The 18,941-nt window shown below is 40.7% G+C and overlaps 1 protein-coding gene across 3 annotated transcripts in view; it reads right to left on the minus strand.

Annotated features, from left to right (window-relative positions):
- Smad5 (SMAD family member 5) overlaps nt 1-18,941 on the minus strand; it is a 44,470-nt gene that overhangs the window by 13,390 nt on the left and 12,139 nt on the right. For all 3 annotated transcript variants that reach the window (XR_012910350.1, XM_075969470.1, XM_075969471.1), the window contains exons 2-4: nt 6,934-7,494; nt 1,442-1,693; nt 434-553 (exon numbers count right to left, since the gene is read on the minus strand). Coding sequence is in view for 2 of the 3 variants with exons in the window: in XM_075969470.1 (XP_075825585.1) it covers nt 434-553; nt 1,442-1,693; nt 6,934-7,336 (775 nt within the window). In the remaining variant the exon portion in view is untranslated. The remainder of the gene's footprint in view (nt 1-433; nt 554-1,441; nt 1,694-6,933; nt 7,495-18,941) is intronic.

Below are 18,941 nucleotides of genomic sequence, written 5' to 3' on the forward strand. Positions count from 1 at the left end.
CCACCTGCCTCTGCCTCCCAAGTGTTGGAATTAAAGGTGTACAATACCACCGCCTGGCCTTTTTTTCCCCATGACTCTATTTTATGAAACATTCAGAAAAATATCTGTATAGAGAACAGAGGTTTGTTGAGCCCAGGGTGAGGTGGAAATCTCTTTGGAAAGGTTATGGCAATGTTTGTAAACTACATTTTGAACCAAAATTTCATATACTTGCCCAAACCACTGACCTGCACACTCAGTTGATTTTACAGCCATACTCCATTCACGCTGTTTGCACAAGTGACTAAGATTGAGAAATTAACTTGGTGGGAGATTATTTACCTAGAGTAGGAGGGCCCTGGATTGGATTCCTAGCACTGTAAAGAAAAGTGGTCAAGCAGTTAAGGAAGCAGGAATAGCACCAACAAAAGGAAGCAGCAAGCACTCTTCTCACCTCTGCTGGATATGCTGGGCATGATCTGAGGAATGACGGCACTGCTTGTGTCCATGGGCTGGGAGTTATCTTGTCCCATCTGATCCTCGGGGGGCATATAGGCAGGAGGAGGTGTATCAGCTAAGAGCAAGAAAATGAGACACATCCATTCCTCAAAGAAGATAGTCTTCATTCTGCTTAAAGCTATTACTCTAAAAGCATTTTTAAATTGACAAGGTTATCAGCAGGATTCACTAGAGAACAATGCACACACAGATAGTAGGATACTGTACAAGAGCAGGAAAGAGCACACACAACCTCTCCAGCACACCTACTACAAGCATACATTAACTTGGACCCTGAGTAATCCAGGATACCAGGAACAACACTAAAGTGGAACCCAAGGTCAAAAATTTTCTCTTTCTTTTAAAGCTATCTATGTTCAAAGAAACTGCAGCTAACACAGCAATGTGCAGCCACAGACCACCTTGGACATATACTACAGGCACATTTTTAATTGCCATCATTATCATCACATACTGCAGTGTCCTCTAAAACTGTGTCCCTTCAAAATGCACTTTTTGAAGTTATCTCGTTCTTTTGTAATGCCCCCAAATAACTAACACGCCCCATTAAATGACAGAGCAATTAGCTTCGGAAACGTTAATGAAACTTTGGCCTTCCAACACTCAAAGTTATGAATTTTTGCGAAAGCTACAGCTAGATCTTTTTGTTTTGATAAATATAAACCTAAATAGAAGTTGTCTTTTGCCTCAAGGTTTATACAGGATATATTAAGACAGAGCTACATATAGCACTGAATCTAAGATGAAAGTATTTATTTGAGACAATGCCTAACAGCAAATTAAACATTTATACTTAATACCCTTATTTCCAGATTTTTGAACATAATGGAACTTGAAAAATAAACTCTACTTCTTGTGGAAATAAATTCCTAAAGAAAATGTCCCCCACAGCAATCTCACTCAGAAGAGCAGCACTTCAAACAATTCCCACTCTCAGTCTTACCTGGGAGCTGAAATGGGCTTCCTGGTGCAGAGCTTGCTGGGGAGCTGGGGTATGTGCTGCTGGTGGGGGAAGGGGGGTAGGGACTGTTAGGAGACAAGGGGAAAGGGGTGCTGTTGGGCTGCTGGAAGGAATCCGGAAACGTGGCGTTGTGTGGCATGTGCGGTTCATTGTGGCTCAGGTTCCTAAACTGAACCAGAAGGCTATGCTGCGGATTGAATTCGTTGTGGCGAGGCACTAACACTGGAGGTAAGACTGAAAGAAAAACAACAGTCAGTCAGGAACACTTAAGAGGCTGGAGGAGAAAAGAGAAGCAAGCTGTGATTAAAGTTAACTGATGGGGGGCAGTGTTCTGTAGAATCTGAATCTGTGTTTACATCAGAACCAAACCAAAAGCCCTCTGGCATTTAGCCTGTATGAGGGACTCCGGAAGCAGAAATTCAGAAAGGATGCCATTCTCCATGTAAGCCATTTCAAAAGCAGTTAGAATAAGAAACATTTAATGCAATTAATAAGAACTCAAGAAGTGAGCAATCTAGCCAGCAAGAAACCAAATACATGGAAAGGGTAACACCTGACGGGACAAGAGGATTTCCCATGAGAAAGCTAGGAGAGAAGAGAGGCGGTGAGAAGGGAGGAAACAGCGAGTTGGTCTAGCACCGATCTAGGCAGAGGTGGTTAAGACTAGGGAAAGAAGTGGAGGTCAGCGTGCGGTGCTCTGAGCATTTCCAGTAGGTCAGAGAGCTCACGTTCAGCATTCAGCGAACTGGTAAGGCTCTCCTCGTCCATCCAACAACCCTCCAGAGTGAGAGCCTGCTCACAGTCAGCCCTCTAAATGCCATCATGAGGACACACGTAACAACCTCTCAGAATATAATCGAGTAGTTTCCTTTATCCGAGTGTCCACCTCTAAAGACCCCAACTATAATGACGAGCAGCTGATTATCTTCTGCAGGAAAGTAAACGTACCGATTATCTCTTTCACAATGTTCTTTTAGTTGTCAATGTTGACTCCATTTCAGGGGGAAGAAAAAGAATATAATTTGACTCTGGACTATGCAGCAGCAACAAAATCAAATATATATGCTAACCAGGTCATCCTTCACCTCTCAGAAGTAAAGACACACATAAGGATCCTGCAGCCAGTGCTCTGCTCTCTTATGTAGTAACAACAGCTATCACTAGAGAAAGGCGAGACAGCTGCCTGCAGAGTAGAGCAGAAATTAGGAAGGATTTATACTTAGCTATCCCACAATCTGAATAACAGTAAAATAACTAAAGAATTCAATTCAGTCAAGGTATTTTTGTAGGCATAGTTAAAATCCCTGTTTTCCCTCTCATTTGTATACTATCTATGCAAAAGATTTTATTTATTTTTTATTTTCACATAAAATAATATGTGGAGAGTAAGAGACAAGTCTAACATATTTAGTAAGAGACGACAGCCTGCAAGGGATTTTGAGCGCTTTCTGTTGTAACTCCTCCACAGACCTTGTTTACGCTGGGCACTGCGATGCATCCTATATGCATACTATGATAAACTGTTATTATTGATTCTATGACATTATTTATAAACTTCTCTTATGGTAAATGAAGCAACTGTTTTTGTTGGTGGGGGAGAGAAACTCAAACAGTCTTGCTGCACAGACTAGCCTCAAACACAGCAATCCTACTGCCTTGGCCTCCCAAGAACTATGACTACTAGCTGAGGCATCTTTCTTATAGTAGTCTAGCCCTTTCTATTTCCCTAATCTATTAAAAATTGGGTTAAGAGGCTGGAGAGATGGCTCAGTAGTTTAATCCTTTAATCCCAGCACTCGGGAGGCAGAGGCAGGCAGATCTCTGTGAGTTCAAGGCCAGCCTGGTCTACAGAGCTAGTTCCAGGACAGGCTCAAAAGCTACAGAGAAACCCTGTCTCAAAAAACCAAAAAAAAAAAAAAAAAAAAAAAGAAAAGAAAGAGAGAAAGAGAGAGAGAGCGAGAACCTAGGTTTGATTCCCATCACCCTCACGGCAGATCATAACAGTCTCTAACTCCACTTTTACAGGATCTGATGCTGTCTTCTGGCTTCTTCAGGCACACAAGATGCAGGCAAAATACCCATACACATAAAACCTATTTTTTAAAATTTGGGCTCAGTTGGTATGTAGTGTTACTACATATGCACGTCCTATACACTCTCATACATACATATTATACACACACACACAAAATCAATTGAGGAATCAAGTATACTGTGCATTTTCCTCCTGAGCAGTGTTTTTTGTTAAAGTTAATGATTTCCTTAATTTTAAGTACACACCACTCACATTTCCAGTATCCTAACCCACTTGTCAGAGCCCGTCAATAGCACCTTTTTCAGATGCTATAAATCAAACAATTATGGACTTGCTGTGTTGTGTTCCTCTGGAGTGTTCAGTCCTTTCCTCTATCTGTCCTAGTTGCTGCTTAGGACTGTTTGTCTGACTGGGTCCCCTTTCCTGACTTTGCCCTCTACTTGCTTCTTAGAACGGAATGGGAAACATGTAAGAAATTATTCTCCCTTTCATGTCTCTACATACAGAAATCCAGGCCATAGTTTCCTTCTGGATTTTGAAGATAAATGATTCATTTTCTTCTAGGATCCAGAATTGGATTAAGAAATGCAATAATTTATATTTCTAGCTTTTGTTTGTTCTTGTTTTTATGTGCCCTATATTTTCTTTCTGGAAGCTTTCAGAATATCCATATACATGATTAACTAGAACTCTATCAGTAGGTCTTTTTCAGTCCTTTTGCTAATTACTTGGCTCTTGCATTTTCAGTTCGAAGTAGCTGCAACAGTGTTTACTGAAAATTTTATCCTCCCACTCCCCATATGCTCTGTTTCCAGAATGGATCCCTCTGGAGAAATGATCTTGATTTGAAACTGACTGGGGCTACATAATGTTTAAGTACTTAGATCCACACTGACTCAAACAATCTCCCCAAAAACACTGTTAGGTTGTCAGTATTAGTACTGTCTCCAGCAAAGAGATTTTGTATCCTGCCTGAGGACAGGTAATAACTATATAGTAAAACCATAACTCTAGAAACTAACCTCTCAGCCACCAGATAATACTTTCTAGTCAAAAAAATACTGGACCATTTAGGTTGGCCTTACTCTTCTAGGCTCATTATACCTCCCATCCTTTTCTCACGCATTCACTGTGTGCTCTGTGTAAGTTAAGACTTATAGTTAATAGACTTCAATGCCATGAAAAGTCATGGCTTTCTGTCTACCTCTACAACAAAAGAAGCCCAGAATTAGGAGAGCACTTCTGTTCATGAGTGCTCAAAACTGCTCACTGTCACCATAATCAGCAACACCCTTTTTACTAGCACGTACCAGGAGATGAGGCATCTATTGTCCTTCCTGCTTGCTCAAGGAGGAACACCAATCACTACTGAATAAGGCTACACCCTCCCAAGACATGTGGGCAGGGGACCAATATGAGGTTTCTATAGTCTTTTTCTAGCAACTCAACTAGCGAGCTATTTCTGAAGTTATTGTAAAGTATCATAATTGCTCCGGTCCTTTCCACGGAACAATAAAGTGGATTAAAAGACAATTCTACTGGCCACTGTCGATTACACTTTGACTATGAGAAGGAACAGACAAAATCCTTACATGGATTGCTAGTAAATACCTAGTTTGAGAATTTTTCAATTTTCAGACAATATTCTTCCTTTAAATCTGCCTTGTTCTTTCTTCCTCAGTTCCCTCACACCAAGGGTCTTCTTGGGCTCCATAAGAAACTGAGACTCTTCTCAAATATGAACCGCAACTCACGGTTGAACTGTAACACAAGTCTCTGCATCCAACCACATAGGCTTGCAGTTCCTCTAGTACGGAAGACAGGCTCTGGGTATTCATGAGCTTGGACAGTCCTCTCTCTCCAGCATGCGACCGAGGACTTGCTTCCAGCCAACAGAATTATGGCAAAGTAATGGGAGTGCAAGATCACACTGCTAAGAACTCAATGCCCTCTTGTAGGAAAATGCTCTGCCTGGCTCTGAAGAAAACAAAATAACATGCATGCATGCTCTGAGAAACCCTCTGTAGAGAGCAACTGTGACACTGCGAGGGAACGACAGTGTAGAACACACAGAAAGGTGAACTCCTGACACAGTCTCCAGCCAATAGTCAACCAGAGTCCAGGGCCTCCACAGGAACTAAATCTTGTCAGTAGCACAGGAGCCCCTTCCCTGTCTGAACTTCCAAAAAAAAAAAACCAAGCCCTCACAGACACCTTGATTAGAAACTCAAAAAAGATGCTGTTAAGGGTAGTCACCTGTTAAGGGTAGTTCAGATGCCTGAACCTCAGAAACTGTAAGGTAATAAATGTGTGTTGTGCTTAAACTACCACAGGTATGTTATTTATTGTTTATCAACAGATAAAGATCCCAACTAGTATCTCAGCTGCTATAGAAAATCTTGAGAAGTTCATGCACCAGAAAATTCACAACATGACAGTGCTGGGAGGTGGGGCCTAACAGGAAGCAATGAGGTAGTACCTGTGAAGGTGGACTCCTTGGTACAGCAACAGATGACTTGGGCTGGGGGGTAGCCCATGACAGGGCACGCGCCTAACATGCACGAGACTGGTCTGGATCCCCAGCACCACAGGTTTCCTTACGGATGCTCTAGCTTCACTCTGTCTTCTCTGTCTCACTCACACTTGAGTGCTGCTAGTAGCACAGTTGATTATGAGGCCCACACCAGACAGTCTCCTAATCCTGGACTTTCTACCCCCAGGATTTCTATTGTTAATCTTTAACAAAGGCTCATGTAAACTTTTAGCTAATAAACCTAGGTATGTGCAAATCAGAGAGACATGTTGGCTGTGTTTTGGAGTCTTTTCAGCAGAGTGAACTTTTCCAGTCTATGGTATTCTGCTATAGCATCAATAAAAGGACTAATATATAATTCACTGATTACAAAAAAAACAAAAAAATACTGGCCAGTACCTACTAACAACTAGTGAAGGGAACTGTCCTAGGCAATGAAAACTGAGTAACAAGACCCAGGAAGACCTCCTGACTCCTGGAAATAGTCAGCTGATCTCCACATGTGTCATCTCATACGCAAGCATGCAAGCACACACAAGCACACGCACACAGTAAATGTAACAATAACGACTCTTGTAAGATGTAAAGCCAGAAAAACAGTTGCTGCACGACAGCCCAGTTCCCAAACAAACAAGGAACAAGATCTAGTGTGAACATGGGACATGGGTTTAGCATTCAGAGATGTCAGCCACAGAAAAGAAGTGGGTGTTATTAGAGACAGTGAGTTCTAGCAGCCAATCAAGAGCTTAATGTTCAAAAAAGCTAAATTTAAAACCTAGTATTCCTCCTAAGATGAAATCTTTAACGAAGGCTAATGTAATAAGCCTAGTTATATGCAAATCGGTAAGAGCCATGTTGGGTTTTTGGTGGTTTATTCTTAATTCTTCTCAGCGAAGTGAAACTTACCAGGACTTTCCACTCTCTTATAGTGGTATGGATTGATACAGACTTCCTTTTGCTTAGATCCAAAAGGAAATTCACAAATATCCAATGGCTTTAGCTCATGATGACTCTGCAAATCTGGCCAGCGCCAAACACGGCAATATATGACATGGGGTAAGCCTTTTCTGTGAGAAACTTGCAGGCGTCCATCCAAGGACCTGGGGATAGTGACACATTTGCTTGGCTGTCCTGGGCTACTCAAGGCTTTCTCCAACTCCTCCATGGCGCCCTTCTTCTTCTTCAGCTTTTTCACTAAAGCATCGACTGCCTTTTCTGCCCATTTTTCTTCCTCATCACCTTGTTTCCAGCCCAACAATCGCTTCACGGCTGGACTAGTGAAAGAAAACAAGCTGGCCATTGACGTCATTTGATATGAATCTTCAGAGACTTTTCTGTAATCAAAGTCAGTAGATATGAGAAGCCAAGATCACAGATGGAAAGTCACATGCAGGTCTCAAGCAGAAGGTCCAAGTGGCGACAAGGAGTGACATTTAACTTTACAGGTGCCATATGCTTCTTCAAGTCCTGAAAGAGAGGGGAAAAGGAGACTAATTAAATCTAAGAACACTAATTGGCCTAACTGAAAAGCACGTTTGCTGTCATAAATAAAAACAGAAAAGCATCCAAAGCCAGAAAACAAAAATGTCTGTAAATTTCAGTATGCCATTCGCTCCTGTCTCCAGAACACAAGCAGTTCAGCTGCAAAGCAAAGGTCAAAGAAGCCATGGCAGACAGAGACAGGTGCATCTCTTGAGTTCGAGGCCAGCCTGAGCTACATATTAAGAGTAAGTTTCAGGACAGCCAGGCCCCCACCCCCAAAAAATCGTGGATTCACCAAAATGTCAAACACTACCAGGAAAGTGTCAACTATCTATTTTTAGAATGAAGAACGCTAAAGAGACTTAGAAAATAAATGTTATTCAACTCCTCAAAATGTCAGTTTGTACTTTATAATGACTATTGGCTTCTATATTTAAGCACATTAGTTAAGGAAAATGCTTTATCAAGAAGCCCTTGGAAATAGCAAGAGAAGTTCTGTGTCATGGTGTTCTGTAGTGACATTTCATTTTATTTTAATAAAGAAAGCTTGCCTGAAGTTCAGAGCACTGATCAGTCTTACAGACCAGGCAGTGGTGACACACACCTCTAATCCCAGTAGCCACACTAGTTTGACACAGAAACCAAGCGGTAGTGGTGCATCCTTTAATCCCAGCACTAGAGAGGAATATAAGATGGGACGAGATAGCTCTCAGTCTCAGTCTCATTCTGAGATTCCTGGAGGCAGGATCGCCATTTCGGACTGAGGTAGAGGTAAGAGCCAGTGGCTGGCTGCTTTGCTTTTCTGACCTCCAGGTTGAGCCCCATTTGTGTGTCTGGGATTTTATTAATCATGCTACAGTGCTCTAGTGCTAAGACGGGGTAAAATTACCTGTAGAACACTATAGTGCCAACTGCAAACAGTAACACTGTGAAATAACAGGACAATGTTTAGAAAAGAACACCAACTTAAAAAAAAGAATGATTCTTCACGTGCTGTTTAACCAAGACAGGGAAGGAATACCATAAACTCATTATATGAGGCCTTACCCAAAACGAAAACCAGGTAAGAGCCTAACAAGAAAGAAAGAGAGAAAGAGAGAAAGAGAGAAAAGGAAAGAAAGAAAATAATATAAGACCAATATCCCTAAACATTACACAAAATTCTCAATAAAATTCTTACAAACCTAATTCAAAAATGCATTAAGAATTCATATAGTATCATTACAGGAAGCCTGGAAGCATGATTCAGTAACATACACAAAGCATTAAGTAATAAACGTAACACAGCATTCAAACAGACTTAAAGACAAAAATCACAGTCATCTCAAGAGATGAAGAACAGGCCTCTGACAATGCACAAGATCCCTGCACTCCAACATAACAAAGACTAGCTGGGGGCCCGTAGCCGACACTCTATGAATGTGGACATTTTGAGAGCATTTCCTCTGAAACTGAGAGTAAGACAAGAAGGCATTCTCTCCACATTCCTATTCCGTGTTCAATGTCTTAGATAGAGCAGCAAGACAAGAGAAAGGATACAAATAAAAAAATAAAAGAGGACAAGTTGTCCCAATTTCCAGACAACAGTTCCTATACTTAAAAAATTCTAAATGTTCCATCAGAAAAATTCTTGTATCTCTAAACCATCAGTAAAGAGGCAGGACCCAAAGTCAACACGCAAACAGTAGCTAATCTTTGTATCAACGGCAAACTTGCTGAGAAAGAAATCATTCACAATAGCTTTAAAAAAAATGACGAATAAATCTACTAAAGAGGTGAGTGATCTCTAAAAATACAACTCTAAAGACACTGAAGAAATTGAATACATGGGTATATTCTCAGGATACTGCAAAAATGGCCCCATTGTTCAAAGAGATCTACAGATACAACACAATCGCCATAAAAATCTAATTAAACACTTCACAGAAATAGAAAAAAAAATATCCTAAAATTCACACTGAAGTCCAAAGATTCCAAATAACCCCTAAGTAAAACAACAGCCACCCTGGAAGTTAATCTCAAATTTACTACAGAGCCAGTATCTTTTGATACTAGCAGGAAACAGATGTGTAGGCAAATGGAGTAGAATACAGGACCCATAAATAAACCTACACAGGTACAACCAATGATATACTCAAAAATAGAAGGCTTTTTCATCAAATAGCAAAGAAAATTTACACACAAACATGCAGAAGAATCTATTCAGAATGGGTCCAAGATCTCAACGCAAGACTGAAACACTGACTGCTAGAGGAAATGGTAGATTAAAAACGTCAGATACAGACACAGCCAGAGACTTTCTTAAAATGACATCAGCAGCACAGGAAACATTCCCAAGAACTGACAAATAGAATACCGGGAACGAAACAATCAACTGACGACAGGACAGGAGGTCAGCCTTCAGCAAGCACACAGCAGGCAAGGGCTGATACCTAGAAAAAAAGAACTACAAATACTAACACTAAGAAGATCTCCCAATCAAAAGGTGGACTGATAAAATAGACAGTTTTCAAAAGAAGAAATACAAATGGCCAATAAATGTTTGATTATGTGTTCAACATCCTTACCCATCGGGGAAATACAAATGAAAACTACATGGAGATTCTCTTACTCAGACAGAATGGCATCATCAGCAAATGCTGGGGAGGGAGAACCCTTGCTTGCTGCAGATGGGACTGTCAACCGGCACAGTCACTTGTAAATCACTATGGAGGCTCCTGAAGAATTAAACATTAAACTACCATTTGACTCAGCTGCACCACTACAAGCTCTGTGCTCAAAGGGCTCTTAATATTCCAAAGAGGAGGGAGGGAGGAGCAAAACATTTATGATAATACAGACCAAACGGAACTCTTACATATTGCAGCTCAGCCACTTTGGAAAATGTTTGACAGCATCCATTATGCTAAACAATGACCCTTGTGGTCCAACAATTCTATTTCCAGGTATATATATGGTCAACATAATGAATGCTGTGAAAGAAAGCAACAAGTGTATGTCTACAGTATGTAAAAGGCCCAAATCATGGAAATTTCAAGTGATATATCACGCCTGACACAAAATATAACTGAACTTTTGATAGAAAAATGAAAATACATATATCATTGCATTTATATTGACATTCAAAACTAGGAAAACTAACGGCGAGCTTTAGTGACTTCCACTGGTCCTAAGAGGAGCACCCAAAGCCCTCTGTGGAAACTGAAATTATATCTTACTCTGGGCAGTATGAGATTGAGGCTACAGATACCTGTAAATTCTGTATGCTTCATCACATGGCACACTGTCAGTTAGGTTAGTCCAAGTCACCCTTTGCATGCTGACAAGGGACCTAAGTTCTCCCAGATCAGAAACAAAAGATGTGCTATCATTCACAGCACAGCAAAGCAGCATAAACGTCAACAGGACTCGAGGTTTCCTTTGTCTCTAAGATGCTCAAAAAAATGCCGAAGGTTCCAACAGATGGTTTTGGCTCCATGGATCTATCTACAAATACTGAGCTTTTTGAGTCTCCTACTTTTATGGTCAGAAGCCATCAAACACCATATTCTTTTCAAAGGACTCAAGAGTAATTTGACTATGAAAAGATTAATAGAAGCCTTTGGGGGAATATATACCACACACACACACACACACACACACACACACAAATATACACATACACACAGAGAAGACAGAAAGATATAAGATACAAATATTTAGGATGTTTTTATGCAGGATCTCACTCTGTGGCCAGTTTGGTTCCCAGACTGGCCCTAAAGTCTTGATTCTTCTGCTTCTTCCCTGAGCACTAGGATTACAGGCATGAGCCAGCACATGACTCTTAACACATATTTTTGAAAAATAAAAACTTAATGCTGATGTTGTAAATGCCATACTGAAGGATGATTTGCTAACTATTCTGTGGAAAATTCAATCTATTTGTTCACTGCTTATCATAATAATTCATATTTATAATGTAATGTTTCCTTCTAATTGAGAATTTTCTTTTCACAATAAAATCCAAGAAGTGGTCAGGCATGGTGGCAAACCCCTTTAATCCTAGCATTCAGGAGACAGAAGCAGGCAGATCTCTGTGAGTTCCAGGCCAGCCTGGTCTACAAAGAGAGTTCCAAGACAGCCAGGGTTCTGTTACAGAGAAACCCTGCCTCAAAATAATCAGAAGAAAAAAATATCCAAGAAGTGGGGGACTGAAAAAACAGTTCAGTGGTTAAGAGCACTAACTACTCTTTCAGAGGAGCTGGGTTCAATTCCTAGCACCCACATGGCAGCTCACAGCTGTCTGTAATTCCAGTTCCATGGGACCCAACACCCTCACACAGACACATGCAGGCAAAATACCAGTACACATAAAATAAAAAAATAATAAAATTTACAAATGCTCTACTGAAGGAATATTCCCTGATTCTTAAAAAAATAAATAAAATATCCAAGAAGAGCTTAATATAAGCACTTTCCTGACCAGCTATCACTGTCACAGAGCAGTCAAAACACAGGGCAGAGCCTCTCTTTGTGGCTGTCACTGTTACAATCTGTGAGAGGCATGGAGCATGGCACTGCTGGCAACCAATGGGATCTTGGTACTCATAAGGGTTAAGTTTTTGCACTTTCAAAAAGAACACAGCTATTTCAAGAATCTCAGTATCTTCTTTTCTAAAAATGTAATTGCTGGGGCTGGCGAGATAGATGGCTCAGTGAAAAGCCCTCGCTGCTCCTGCAGAGGACCCCAATTTGGTTCCCAGCACATCTAGAGATTCACAACTGTCTATAACCTGATGGGCACAATGACTCCGCTGTGGAAGGAGCAAAGTGGACAGAGCCACCACTGCAGTGAACTCGGAGCTGTGAGTTTTGAGTGGGAATTTCTGTGGCAGCAAAGTTCTCACCTAACAGGGTCACCACAGCGCACGAGGCACCAGTGCACACCCATTTCTCTACCCTTGCCAGGGGCAGGGCTGGATAGGAGACAGCTTGCTTTACCAACATTCACTGAGCATGCTAATGGGGACACCACTGACTGCATTCGTACTTAGTTATACACATCAGTCTAACGGGGTGGTGTAGGAGGTCCTTCTATGTGTTGTTTTTATTGGTTAATGAATAAAGAACTGGCTTGGCCTATAGCATGGGAGGAGGAAGATGTTAGAGAGACACTATGAGGCCGCTGCCAGAGTCAGACATGCCAAAACTTTGCCAGTAAGCCACTAACACATGGCAATATAGATTTATGGAGATGAGTTAAATTAATATGTAAGAGTTAGCCAATAAGAAGCTAGAGCTAATGGGCCAAGCAGTGATTTACTTAATACAGTTTCTATGTGATTATTTCAGGTCTAAGCTAGCCGGGTGGCTGGGACAAACAAGCGGGCCCTCTTCCTATAAATTGGCACCCATGTGGCCAACTAAAATCCACTTAAAAACCTGAGAGAGCTTAATTCTAGATATAAAAATACAGCGTTTAACACAGCTTCTTGCCATTTATTGGCAGCATGCTGAAGCTCCCTTAAGAGAGGTTTCCCTGATTCAGCTGTTACTGTTTAAAAATGCCGGCTTTCTGAGCCTCCTGCCAGGCAGGAGGTCCAGCTATAGAGCATTGAATGGGGATATGGTTTGTGAGCAGACCGCTGTAGCTTGCTTAACTGCCACAAGGACTGGCTGTGTGCCTCAGAATGGGGCTGTATGCATGGTTCTCAGAGGTACAAAGTGCCTTCACCATGCTGGACTGGGGGGGGGGGGTAAGCAGGGAGTACCGTATGTATCACAGTAATGGTGCAGTTAAGTTTCAGACTTGGCAGGCAAGCAGAGAGTACCATATATACCATAATAATGGCATATCTTAAGTTTTAAGAAGCACTTACCATTTTTAAAAAGCGCTCCTGGACAGTAAAGAATTACAGATGTGCAATAAAGACAAATCCAGATGAGTCACAGTGTTGGATAAATGTACATAGGCTTGGAAGAGAGAAGAAACAGAGTATGGAGAGTCATAAAATAAAGTTAATGCTTTAAGAAAGGGGGGGGTAAAGTTTTTAAAGAGACAGAGTACAGATAGTCATTATTAAAAGGAGTAAAGAAAAATAAGCCACACAAAAATGGATAATTCAGAGAGAGTCTGGATTATGTATATTATCGTGTTTTCTTTAAATTTTTTGACTGTGAATGAGCTAAGTACAGAGAGACATTTCATTGTATGGGCTATTAAGCTAAAACAGAATATTATAAAGGTATCATGACTTCCAAATTTGGGTCTAAGGATATGTTGCTTTGAAAAAGAGGTTCTCTTGTTTCCACAGAGGATGAGAACCTGTGGATTGCTTTCAGACTGGTGTGGTTTGATGGAATAAGAATCCCTGAAAGGTCGCCCTGAATACCCCTCAAAAATTACCTCGCCCAACTGCTGACTGAGATGAACCTAGCACACAAAATACACCATAAAAGATCTGATTAACAGCGCCTCCAATCAGCAGGAAGATGTATGGACAAAACTATGCCCATATTCCCAAATATTGTTTATAAATGTTTCTTTAAAGGGGAATATAATATAGATAGGAATAACCTGCATTAGTGTAGATCTTAATTTATTGATACAAATTTAAGGTCAATTTTGTTACATGTATTTCTGATCTTGATTAAGGTATTGTATTTGTATAGCTCATTTTAAAATGTAATGTATAATTAAGAAATATAGGTTAATAGTTAGTCATCTATAATATTCAAGCTTGTAGTCATGTTCGGTTTTCTAGATATTCAGAGATATATTTCAGTTAGGTATTCTTCAAATCTTTCAGAGACCTTCAGAACATGACATTTAAGTATTTTAAGAACTTAGGACAGTGAGATACATCTGCTCCTGGAAGCACCAATCTACTTCAAGAGGAAGATGGGTATCGAGGAGGCTTCTTATGGAGTTTTTTAGATGAACTGGACACACAGAATCCTCAGAGAAATGACTACTGAACTTGCCTAAAGGTGAAATGGGGCTCGTGCTACATGAACGAGTCTGCAAGACATTATGCAGGACACAAAAGAAAGTAACTGGCAAACTGTCAATATAGGCAGACCTGTCATTGAAATTTCCTGCTTCATGGAAAAGTCTGCTGGATACTATGGGCCTGTAGGCTGAAGATGGATGCCCCAACAGTACAGAAAAACTTTGGGTGACTGCCAGCAGCAAGATGCCTCTGTCAATTCTAGAGTTTTGGAAGTTGCTTATAATGTACTTCCTGCTGATTTTAGGTAATATTATATACTTCTGGAGTCTTTGATAGAGTTGAAGAATAGATAGTTATAGTTATTTTTAGTTATGATAAAAGAGATATAAATATTATAACTGTAATTCATAATTGATACCTGTCTTATGTAACTTTACTAAGATAAAGTTAAAGCCTTCCTTTTTGTTTAAACAGAAAAGGGGAAATGGTATGGGAGGTTCTTCTATCTACATGTTGCTTTTATTGGTTAATGAATAAAGAACTGGCTTGGCCTACAGCATGGGAGGAAGAAGGGGGAGTTAGAGAGCCGCCACCAGAGTCAGACCCGCTGAAACATTGCCGCTAAGCCACTCCCACTTGGCAATATACAGATTAATGGAGATGGGTTAAATATGTAAGAGTTAGCCAATAAGAAGCTAGAGCCAAGCAGTGATTTAATTAATACAGTTTCTGTGTGATTATTTCAGGGCTAAGCAAGCTAGGTGGCCAGGACAAACAAGCGGGCCCTCCTCCTACAGGGTGGAATTTAGGTTTATCTTTTGAGTGGAATATACGTATGAAAAAAGTTAAATGAATCATTTTAAAAAGTTCTATGCCAGGAGTAACTTTGAAACATAATGCTAAATGAAAGAAGCTAGTCATAAAAGGCTACTTCTATGAAACAAATGGGTAAATTCCGAGACACCACATAGATCAGGAGTCACCAGAGCCTGGAGAAAGCGGCAGCTAAGATTGATTGACTGCGAATGTACAGTGTCTTTGCAAGAGATTAAAATGTCCTAAAATTATTACTGAATATTCTAAAATTCCTTTTAATAATTACTAATTAACATTTTTCATTAACTGTACTTTATAAGTGAGTAAAATGTATGGCATATAAATTATACTCTAATAAATTGTTTAGATCTTTAAAATTGTTCATGTCATGGCACACTCAAATGCCAGGTTCTTCTACTTCAGTGGATTTTAAGTAATGTTTTATGTTAAAAATAGAACTCTATTACTTTTTATATTCCTTTGACTTCTCCAAAATATTTTTTATTACTTTAAAGTAAGACTATATAGTTTGAGAGACTAAGAATTATAGTTCAATACATTTCCTTTTAAACTGGGTATGACAACACTTAGCACACTATATCTCGTTCTCTTATCACTTCAGTCCAGTCTTCCCTCATCTGAGCTCAGTCTGCAGGAAATGAAGGCTCTCCCTGTATGCAGGGAAAAGTCATCAAGTTCCTCTGTACATCCTACAACCCAGAACACTGGGGTCACCAAGCATGGGACAGGGTTCTCACAATCCAAACAGGCAATGCTGCAGAAGTCACAACAGTGACTGTATCCTGTAAAACAGCCAGATGGCACAGGCTGAGGGATCAGAACCACGAGATTTCCCTGTCTCTCCTCTGAGGATAACTAGAATCTTTAAAAAATATATATATTTATTTATTTATTATATATACAACATTCTGTCTGTGTGTGTGCCTGCAGACCAAAAGAGGGCACCAGACCCCATTACAGATGGTTGTGAGCCACCATGTGGTTGCTGGGAATTGAACTCAGGACTTTGGAAGAGCAGGCAATGCTCTTAACCTCTGAGCCATCTCTCCAGCCCGGTAACTAGAATCTTAGAAGGATTAACTTACATCATGTTGCTGACATGTGACTAATTTTGAGACTAACTCACGAAACTCAAAACACATATGCAAATTTATTACATATACCTGGACACACATAGGACAGGCCTAAAAAGGAAAGGACAGAAATTTCTGAATTCTCTGGGATGCTTCCCCAAGGCAGATGTGCTCCTTCTATCTTCCTGAAACATTGTGCGTTTGTCTATCTAAAAGCTTAGACAATTACGTCTGCAACCACAATTACATTGCTGGCCATCAGCCTCTTCTCCCTGCCAGCAATCTGGGAAGCGGGGTTGAAAGTCCTATTCCCAAGACCATGTGACTAAACACGCAGTGAGCTATTTAGCCTCAGGTATATCTGGAGAGGGTTGCTATAAGTCATAAAGGCAGTCTTTCATCTGTATCTGAGATTGTTTCATCAATTACTACATAATGTTTTTTCATACTTAAGAAATTTGTTAGCAGTATGTCCTTCCATCAAGACTATATAGATGCCTTAGCCACAGTTATATTGTTAAAAGATGTCATGACCAAGGCAACTATTTTAAGAGACTCATTTAACTGGTGCTTGCTTATAGTTTAGTCGATTATCATCATGGTGGGGAGTATGGCAGTGTGCAGGCACTGGGTGCTGGAGCAGCAGCTGAGAGTTAGATCCTCCCGATCTATAGATCGGCAGAGAGAGAGAGATTCTAGTCTTGCATGGGCTTTTGAAACTTCAAAGTCCACCCACAGTAACATACTTTTTCCAATAAGACCACACCTCCTAATCCTTTTAATTCTTTTAAAAAGTGACACTCCCTGATGACTAAGCATTCAAATATATGAAAATATGGGGGCCACTGTTATTTAGACCACCACAATCTACTCCCTGGCCCCCATAGGCTTATAGCTGTTTCATAATGCAAAACTGCATTCTGGCCAACTTCAGAAGTCTCCAGTCTATCAGTCTCAACATTGTTTAAAACTTCAAAGTCTCTTCTGAGACTCATGGCAATCTCTCTACTGCAAACCCTTGTAAAATCAAAATCAAAAACAGATCACATACTTCTAACATACAACAGCACAAAACATACATTCTCATTCCAAAAGGAAGGAAAGAGGCTGTAGTGAGGAAACACTGGACCAAAGCAAGACCAAAACCAGCTAGGGACACTCCAAACTGCATCTCCATGTCTGATGTCAAAGCGCTCCTACAACTCCAACTCCTTTCAGCTTTGTTGACTGCAACACACTTCTTTCTCTTGGGTTGGTTCCACTCCCTGTCAACAGCTCTCCTCCGCAGGTATCCCACAACTCTGGAATCTCCAACATCTTGGGTCTCCAATACAACTCAGGTTTCACCTTCACAGCTTCACACAATGGCCTCTCTAGGCTTTCAGGCAGGGACACACTTAATACACACCTGGCCTCAGCAGTCTTCCTTAGCAGTGAAGGGAGACTCCATAACCCCTTTTTTGTAACCTTGACTCTAAAGCCAGAAGGCATGTGGCTGAAGCTGCCAAGTTCTGCTGCTTACTAGGAATGGAACATGGCCCCTAGTTTAAGCACATTTTTGTCAGCTTTCTGTTTTCAGAGGTTTCCTTCACCGATAAAGCTTTTCTTTAACTCCTTTTCACAGGCTGGAACTCAGCTGAGTGGGGTCTTGCCCTAAGGGCATCACTCCCTTTATTCATTTAGCATCAGGATTTTCTATAAACTTTTGATCTCTATGAGCACTGGACGCAGCTCCATTATCCTTTTTGGTGCTCCTTTTCTCATCAAACTGTACGTTTTGTACTTCTTTTTGTCGAGCTTCACCTTTTCATTACAGATCTCCATAAGGGAATTACTAACCAAAGGACAGCGCCAATGCTAGGTTATCTTGAAATCTCTTCTGCCAAAGCCATTAATCTAAAACTCAATTTAGCCTCAGACATTTTATTAGGACAAAGGCAAAAAGCAGCAACATCCTTTGTCAAATACCACAAGAATGGTCTCTAGTCAAATTTACTAATATTCTTCCTCTTTGAAACCCCTCGAGTCTGGCTGTAATTAATGATCTACATTGCTCTCAGCACCACTGTCTTCTATGTTCCCACTAGCATGGCCCATTAAGCCCCAATTAAAGTGTTCAATTGCTTTCCTAATCCAAAATCCCAAAGTCCACATCCTGCCAACAAGCAGCATGGTCAGGCCTATCACAGCAATAGCCCACCCCTGGTACAAGACATACTATGACCAAGGCAACTACTGCAACAGAAAGCATTTAATGGGGCTTGCTTACAGTTTCAGAGATTTAGTTCATGGTGGGCAGCGCGGCAGCCTACAAGCAGATATGGTGCTGGAGCAAGAGCTGAGAATTAGATCCTCCTGATCCAGAGAAACCGAGGAAGTCTCTGGGCTTGGCATGGGCTTTTGAAACCTCAAAGCCTACCCTCAGTGACAAACTTTCTCCAAAACCACATTTTTAATCCTAACCCTTTTAAACAGTGCCACCCCTGTGACTAAGCATTCAAATATGGGATCTTATATGGACCATTCTTATTCGAACCACCACAAGAGGTCTCGGGAGTATTTCAGCATAATCCCAGCAAACAGACAACCG

Source organism: Microtus pennsylvanicus, chromosome 4, assembly GCF_037038515.1.
Source record: "Microtus pennsylvanicus isolate mMicPen1 chromosome 4, mMicPen1.hap1, whole genome shotgun sequence".
In the NCBI taxonomy this organism is placed as follows: domain Eukaryota; kingdom Metazoa; phylum Chordata; class Mammalia; order Rodentia; family Cricetidae; genus Microtus; species Microtus pennsylvanicus.